Source organism: Capsicum annuum, chromosome 6 (genome assembly GCF_002878395.1).
Source record: "Capsicum annuum cultivar UCD-10X-F1 chromosome 6, UCD10Xv1.1, whole genome shotgun sequence".
Lineage (NCBI taxonomy): Eukaryota > Viridiplantae > Streptophyta > Magnoliopsida > Solanales > Solanaceae > Capsicum > Capsicum annuum.
In genome coordinates this window covers 227,587,156-227,595,401 of record NC_061116.1, presented here as the reverse complement: position 1 = coordinate 227,595,401, position 8,246 = coordinate 227,587,156, and the positions used below count along the sequence as shown (strand labels likewise).

General features: G+C 32.8%; 1 protein-coding gene across 1 annotated transcript; it reads left to right on the top strand.

The window, feature by feature from the left end:
* The first annotated feature begins 811 nt into the window (after positions 1 to 811).
* LOC107873779 (putative dynamin-related protein 4A) lies at positions 812 to 3,984 on the top strand. Its single transcript, XM_047414286.1, has 2 exons — positions 812 to 945; positions 1,860 to 3,984. Exon 2 carries the CDS (start codon positions 1,870 to 1,872, stop codon positions 2,929 to 2,931), a length of 1,062 nt encoding a protein of 353 aa, XP_047270242.1. The 5' UTR covers positions 812 to 945; positions 1,860 to 1,869; the 3' UTR covers positions 2,932 to 3,984.
* The last annotated feature ends 4,262 nt before the right edge of the window (positions 3,985 to 8,246 follow it).

The following is an 8,246-nucleotide window of genomic DNA, read 5'->3' as shown; positions in this document are numbered from 1 at the left end:
AAGAGGAAAAATAAAAATAAAGTTTGAGAAAAACAAGGGAAAAAAAGAGAACTGAAAAAAGAAAAAAACAATCAAACGCAATAGAGAAATAAAGAAAAAAGTTTGAGAAAAAAAAGGCAAGAAAAAATAAAGATTAAGAAAAAAACGAAGAATTTTAAAAATTGAAAAAATAAAAAATGAGAGGAAAAAATAAAAATAAAGTTTGAGAAATGAGTAAAAAAAAAGAGAATTGATAAAAACAAAAAATAAAAGAAAAATAAAGGTTAAAGATAAATGAATAATAAAAAAAGAAATAGATAATGTTTGAGAAAAAAGAGAAAAAAAATAAAGATTGAGAAAAATGAATTAAAACATGATAATAAAATTAAAGGAAAAAATAAAAAGTAAAAATAATAAAAAATAGAATAATAAAGTTAAAGGAAAAAATAAAAAATAAAATTTGAGAGACAAATGAGCATGTAAAGTTTAAAAATATATTTGAGATGTAGAGGGGCAAAATGATACTTGTACTATACTTAAAAAGTAAGAAAGATTATTCTTTAAAGATATTTTTTATTGGGATCAAATAGCTAAAGTTACCCATATTTGAATTTATAAAATGTAATTTCACTGAGAATGAAATTTCCCGCAAAAAACTATGGCCAAAGAAAACTTTACCCAAAACTAACTTGTATAAAATATTTGAGAATTATGACCGTTTCACTAAGATTTTCCAGATTATTTAAACGACCAAAATTAAACAAAAAGCAATTATTATTATTTTTAATAATAATAATAAAAAAACCTAAAATAACTAAACTAACACCGCGCTTATCTCTCCCACTCCCTCACGTCCCATTTTTCACGATCTCACACAACACAAACACACATCTGCAGTGCACTGCCAAAAAAGAAGATTCCAGCAACAAATTGGTCTATGCACTATTAATTAGTTCTACTTTGCAGGTTCTTCTTCTATTCATCCTAATTATAAATGGAGTTTAAATTCGTTCCTGTTACTGTATTTTATTAAAGTTTATGGTCATTTTTATATAGGTTTGTTAATATGGTGTTCATATTTAACTGGGTGAATGCATGCATGTTTCCGTATGTTGTGTTTGCCTGTTAAAACTATGTATGTGTCTATTTGTTTAACTCTCAACAACAACATACCCGGCGTATTCCCACATAGTGGGGTCTGGGGAGGGTAGAGCGTACGCAAATCATACCCCTACCTCAGACATGAATTAGAGAGGCTGGACCTCCGGCTTAGGACCGATAGCAGTATAACAAACACAAATCATAGATGCACAAAACTAGTACTGTACTACAACCACAAGATAATACTAAAAACCACGAACAAGAAACTTCAGATACAAATAAAGAACGCTCTCCTATTGTTACCGACACACTCTCACCCCCTACCCCTCTACCCTAATTCGCGCTCTCCACACCTTCCTATCAAGAGTCATGTCTTTCATAAGCTGTAACTGCTATTCCATATCATGCCTAATCACCTCCGCCCAATATTTCTTCAGCTTACCTCCACCCCGTCTAAAACTTTTTAAGTGTCTACTTGTGCAGATCCAAAATTGGACGGCATGAAGATCTATTGAGATCAAGTTAAAGAACAAATTTATGTATTATGCCCAAAAAAAGGTGCATGTTAGTTACACTGATGTAATCAACACAACTAAAAGGAAAATTAAAGAAGAGGAGCAGTGATAGATTAAATTTTGCTATTAGCTATTACTCCCTGTCTCAAAATAGTTGACATGTTTACTAATGATACTTGTCTTAAAATAGTTGACATGTTTACTAAAAATACAACAACGTATCCCGTATAAATACTAAATCATACTGTACTTATTGTTGAACAGAGAACAAGCAATGGACATTAGTGAAAAGAAAAGCATTCCACAAGAAGTAGAAGACGATTATGTGGCACCCATTGTGTCATCATATAACGATGAACTCCTCCGCTCCCTCTTTAATTGTGTGGACAGGGTGTGCGCGGCGCATCAATTTATACAACCCCCTACAGTGCCTACTATTGTCCTGGTTGGAGATAGATGTTCAGGGAAATCTAGCCTTGTTGCATCCCTTATAGGAATCAAATTACCGAGGTTTTGCACCAGACTTCCTGTCCTTATTAAGCTTCAAAATCACCAGAGCCCTAAACTTGAGTTCTCCATCGAGTTTGATGGGATGGAGAAGAGTAGTAGTCGTACTGATCATGATAATGATGAATGGTCTGTAGCCTCAGAAATTACTCGGGCGACTAATGCAATTGCTGATGGAATAGTATGTAACAAGGCTTTGACTGTGAACCTGAAGAAAAATGGTTTTCCTAATCTTACAATTGTGGATTTGCCAGGGATTCCTACTATCTCAAAGTATGACGACCAAGATCATACTATTAAGGAGACATGTGAGCAGATGATTATGGAGTATATAACACCTGAGGACAGGATAATCCTGAATGTTTTATCGACTAGTAGTGATTCATTGCCTAATAAACTTGAATCAATGAACATGTCTTTGAAAGTTGATGAGAAACGTGAAAGGACTCTAGTAGTCGTCACAAAGGTTGATAAAGCTCCTGATAGGTTCCTTGATGAGCTATTACTTGACAAAGTTACTGCAATGGGGCATAGTTATGTCTGTGTTAGGAATAACATTGACTCTGAGTCCTTTAAAGAATCCGAGTGTGCAGTGGCCACACTTTTCAAACTCTTATCAATTCCCAAGACCTCCGTTGGCATTACAATCCTGGCACGTACTTTGATGCTGATTCAAGCAAAGATCACTTCAATAGACATCACAAGTAAGATCAAGGACAGACTTGTTGCCAAGGTCTCTGATCTCAAGAAGCTACCCAACCAGTGCTTTGGCTCAGTCGCTAATGCATTGAGATCAGTCATGCGATTTCTGAGTCGAGCTAACAAGTAATTGCTGACATTATTTGATCAGTTAGATGAGGATTGTAGAAGTACTGGTGCTAGAACTATTGTTGAAATGCTTGACCAGTATTCTGCTGAGTTACATTCAATTATTAATCTTGAAAATAAACAAGGCTTATTCTTGATGGATGAGATCAAGTATATAGAGGAAAGAAAGGTAAATAATGGATTGCCAAATGATAATTTTCTCAATGAAAAGCTCGATGTCATTTCTAAAATGGCAGAGGAGTCGCGGGCAAAATGTGGAACTACATAGAAAAAGTTGTCATCGAAGTTTAGATGGATCATTTTGATTGCCACCCGCAACTTCAGGATTCAACTAAAAAAGCGTTGGAAAACTTGATCGCCAAAAAAAAGGATGCATCAGTTAATTGGGCACGAGAAATCATTGAGATGGAAAGGTTGGCTGCAGGTTTCCACACTTGCAATTATGCAGCTAGTTGCAATAGGCTCCTAGCTCAAGGAACATCATTTATGGAGATTATAAACAATCCTAAAGTAAGTCACTCAACATTAAACCTCGAAGGAATTGGAGAAGTTATTGATGTTGGGCATTTGAGGAAACTATAAAGAAGACTTAAGCGTGGTTCGACTAGCTTTTGATTGAAAATGAAGATGATTGCATACTGGAAGATACTTTCGATGAGGCAGGTGGATATTATGGTGTTGCATATGATGTCCACTGTTCGGAAAATGATGATTAACCACGAGATGGTAGAGGCTACTGTTACTTATCTAATGTCACCTAATGATGGTTGCGGCATTGAAAGAATAATGGAACATTCGCCAGAGATCTCAAAGAAGCGCCGCACCTCAAGAACAGTGTAAAACTTCTCGAGGAGTCTAAAAATGAGGTGTCCAAGATCAGCACTAAGATTCATATTCGAAGTCTGCAACTAGTGTTGAGTCCAACAGGTTGGAGCTCCAGTAATCCATCTTTACGTAAATCTTTTGTCTCCTGGTATCGGTTTTTGTAATCGCTACTGTTGGTATTATACTATATGCTATTCAATATGCGTTTAGACATGGATAATATTTATTATGGAAGAATTATTTATATCTGTATTGCATCAACAATAAGTACTACTAGTAACATGTTTTGCTGAATCCATGTCCTGGTGGTACCTGCAGGTAGTTAATAGTGTTCTAGTTCTTCAAATATAACTGTCACAAATAGGATGAACGAACATGAATGCCTACCTTGTTAGTGAATTTGGATTTGTATTGCTTTCAATTTGGATTTGGATTGCTTTCAAATCATATATAAGGGTTATAATTTTTTTTTTACTAAAAGTTACTCAAAGCCACAACTTAAGTATCACTTATTACACAAAATCCCAGCTCTCAAAATATATTACAAAAATCCCACTTTTTTCAATTTCTCTTTTTAAAAATACATATACATACCTTTTTCAATTTTTGTACAGTTTGTTCTCCTTAAAAGAAGCCTAAAAATGTATAGGTTACCATTTTTGAATTCATTACCATATTTGATTCAAACTCTTACTCAATTGCATTCAATTCTAACAAAAACGTCATTTTCAACATTCTGCAATTTTTAAGATCTGAGTTTAGTTATTTTTTTTCTTGACTTTACCAAAAAATCATAGATTATGATTGGACATTTTCTTGCATGTTGTTCATTCAATAGAATAAGTTCAAACTCTTTTTTTTTCAAAACATCATAACGACCCCATTAAGATGAAATTTTTAGAAAAGTTATTGATGAAAGTTCAAAAAATCAAATTGAAGAATCATCAGGAAAAGCAAAAAAAGATGATTCTGTACATCACGTCTATTAAAGGTATTTCTGATTTTTCGTTTTTGAATATGATTGTTAATTGTAATGAGATATTGTGTTTTTTTTCAGTTGTTTGAATTTTTTTAATTTTTTATTTGTTTTTGGAGATGGTTGTTAGTTATGCAGTATAGTGTTGATTTTTTCATCAATTTGATGATTTCTATAGAAGTTGCATGTGTATATACATAACACCAGTTTGGTATATGATAGACATATACATAAGTGATGATGTTTTATTTTGAACTATAATGACATCTATAATTCATACACACTAACAATGCTATGTATATAGAGTCATATACATAATAGTCTTTATTATGACATATCTATAGTTCATATACATCACTTTATTATCTACAGTATTTATCTGTAGATTCCGTAGGAATTGATTGATTTAGTTATACCAATAAACATTCTGAACTATTATTAATAATGTCGTATGTAAATCAACGTGTTTCGTTGTTCACATGTAGAACTGTGGAGTTTTTGTTGTTGGGTATGCAAAATACCTAAGTGACGAAATTGTTGTGTCATTATATTGGTTTTGAAGCTGAATATCATTGTATGAGATACGCGTCACTCCTTCGAAATTACAATTTTTAAAAAGCGATGAAAGGTTATGTGAGTCATAACGACAACCCTCCAAGAATAAGGACAAAATATGTTCCCATACCTAACGAAATGAAAACAGTTAGCATTGAATAGGGGTAAAAGTTGCTTATGGTGAAAATATTTGTATTTATGTGGAATTGTTAGGAATTATTTATTAAACTATTTTGGGTGTTATTACAAAGTTATTAGAACACATTTTCTTATATTTTTGGATTATTGATTAAACTGTTTTGTTTATGAAGTTGTGTTTTGTGCCTATTGCTTATTTTTTATTACGTATGTACGTGTTATTGTTAGTATATATTATCATAGTTGTTGTATGATTATCAATACATAATTATATGATTTCATGAATAAGAAAGTCATATAACAATACACATCAGCAGTGATAATTTAAAATTTATATATAGTCATATACATAGAATTTAAATAGTGCCTAACAATAAGATATGACGTAACAACATAACTACATGATAAAAGTTGTTTCCACTTTGATATACATAACTATATGATAAACATCATAACTATATGTAAACTTATACATTTCAGTATTTGGATACCAAATATGTATTGTAACATGTTTATTTTAATTTATACACATACATATAAATTAACAGTGATGCGTTAAATGCATATGCAGTCATTTTTCACTTTCCATATGTGAACATAATACATAATTCGTATGTATATGTAGTCATATAATTATAACACTTATATACATAGACTTACAATGTATATAAAGCCATTTTTCATTAGCCATATGTATTGTTAGGCACATACATGCACATTAACAATCATATACACAGACTAACAATGTATATGCAGTCATTTTTCATTTGATTTTCATGAGAAAGTAACACATAATTTGTATGTATATGTAGTCATATAATTATAATAGTCATATACACAAACTTACAATGTATATGCAGTCATTTTCATTAGCCATATGTAAACATAATACATAATTTGTATGTATATGTAGTCATATTTATAACACAATACATAGTATAATTTTTGAATATACATAACAATGATTCAGATACTTCAGAAGTCAAAACCATACTACTATCACAGAAATAATTTATAGAATTGATGACTTGTCAATGAAATTACATAAATAGAAACACACTCTAGTTTTCTCAATCTCCACCTTTTCATTAGACAAGATTTCTTGCAAGACCAACAAATAAAGAGAAATTTATCGAATTGCACTTTCTACAGATTTTTACTTTACATCAGTAGATCATTTTTGATGTCACACACCAATAAGAATCTGGCCAACAATTCATAACTGAAAGCCAAAAAATATGAAAAGCCTATAGCTGAATCCTTAACAACAAAAGAGGACAAAGATTTATGTTGAAAGTTAAAAGACTATAACATAGTATGGAAAATGGAGGTACTCCAATTTAACGTTGAAATGCAAAGACAAATTAGAAATTTAGCATATAATCATAAAAAACTCAACAAGAGCCATGTATTTTGTATCGACAACATAACGTTCATCACTAGTTTTTCGAGTTTCGTCAATGTTTAATTCGACAACAATCGACGAAATCAACCTCAAATAACTTATCGATTTCGCGACAACAATTTTTTCACTTTTATACCTAACATATTCTGTTTTGATTCTCCATTCACCAGAGTGCCTCGAAAGAATAGCAATATTTATCTTCTTAAATTCCAATTACTTTTTTTTTTCTTCAAAAAGCTCAAAAAACAGTGATCATATGATTTGTGATTTATGTTTTTCATTTGATTTGATTTATGTAGACACCTAATTTCGTCCCTCCCCGACATCACTTTTACCCATTTTTACTTTATCCTACCGTGTATCCTCATCTACATGATAAACCCTCCATAAAATGACAAAACAATGACCAACTCTAAACAAATTTTATCCCAAAGTTCCCACCTCATCTCAATTGATAACAAATTAACAACCCTCTCTACTAAATTAGGCCACCTCACCACTACCCTACCTTAACCCCATACCCTACGTACCCCTTGTATTTCTTTTTGACTTCTTTTGATAACAAACACATCAGATAATAAGAGCCCACCAGAAAGATTTCATCTTTTCCAATTCAAAAAAAAAACTCTCACCAGGGGGGCCCACTTGCTTTTGACATCACACAATTCATCACCTTTAAAAGAAATTTCCATATATATACATACAGAGAGAGCAACAAAAAAGAGGGGGGCCCACAGAGAAGATTGAGGGGATTTTCCAATTCATATCAGCATATTGGGGAGGGGAATATAGATACAGACAAAAATATAGGCACAAGGGGGTCGATTCTTTCTTCTCCAGTGAACACCACTCACAAGACCCATCTTCACAAAAATCCACCTCACGCTATTTTTGAACACTCCATTTTTTGTCCTTTTCTTCTCCTTAGCACACATAATCACACTCATCCTTACCAATACACACTCTCATTGGACCATTAATATACTCAAAACTCACCAACCTCACGATATCTACACACACATGCACTGATATAAGAAAATCAAAGAGTAAGATGACCGGAGAGAATAAAGATTGGAGCAAGAGAGTGTGGGAGGGGAGGAGAAACAATTAGTGAGAGAGAACCGATTCAAAACAAGAGGGAAAGGTTTTGGGTTCAGTTTTTCGGCAGAACCATTGGAGGAATCATCGACGGAGAATACCTAAATCGTCGTCCGTGGTTGTGACTGTCGAAAATCGATCGAAAATATCAAAAACAGCGAACAATAATCCACCCCACCACCGGAACCCATTGGAAAACGAAAGCGGAAACGGCTTCGTGTTTGAAATTGGGTATGGGTTTCTCATTGGTTTGCGATTTTTGGTTCGGGTTTGGCGAAAAACAGTAAAGGGACTGCCATAGTTGGGATTTTTGTTCGTT

Excerpts from the sequence above, each read along its gene's own strand:
- LOC107873779 (XM_047414286.1), top strand. The coding sequence starts at position 1,870 with ATGGACATTAGTGAAAAGAAAAGCATTCCACAAGAAGTAGAAGACGAT.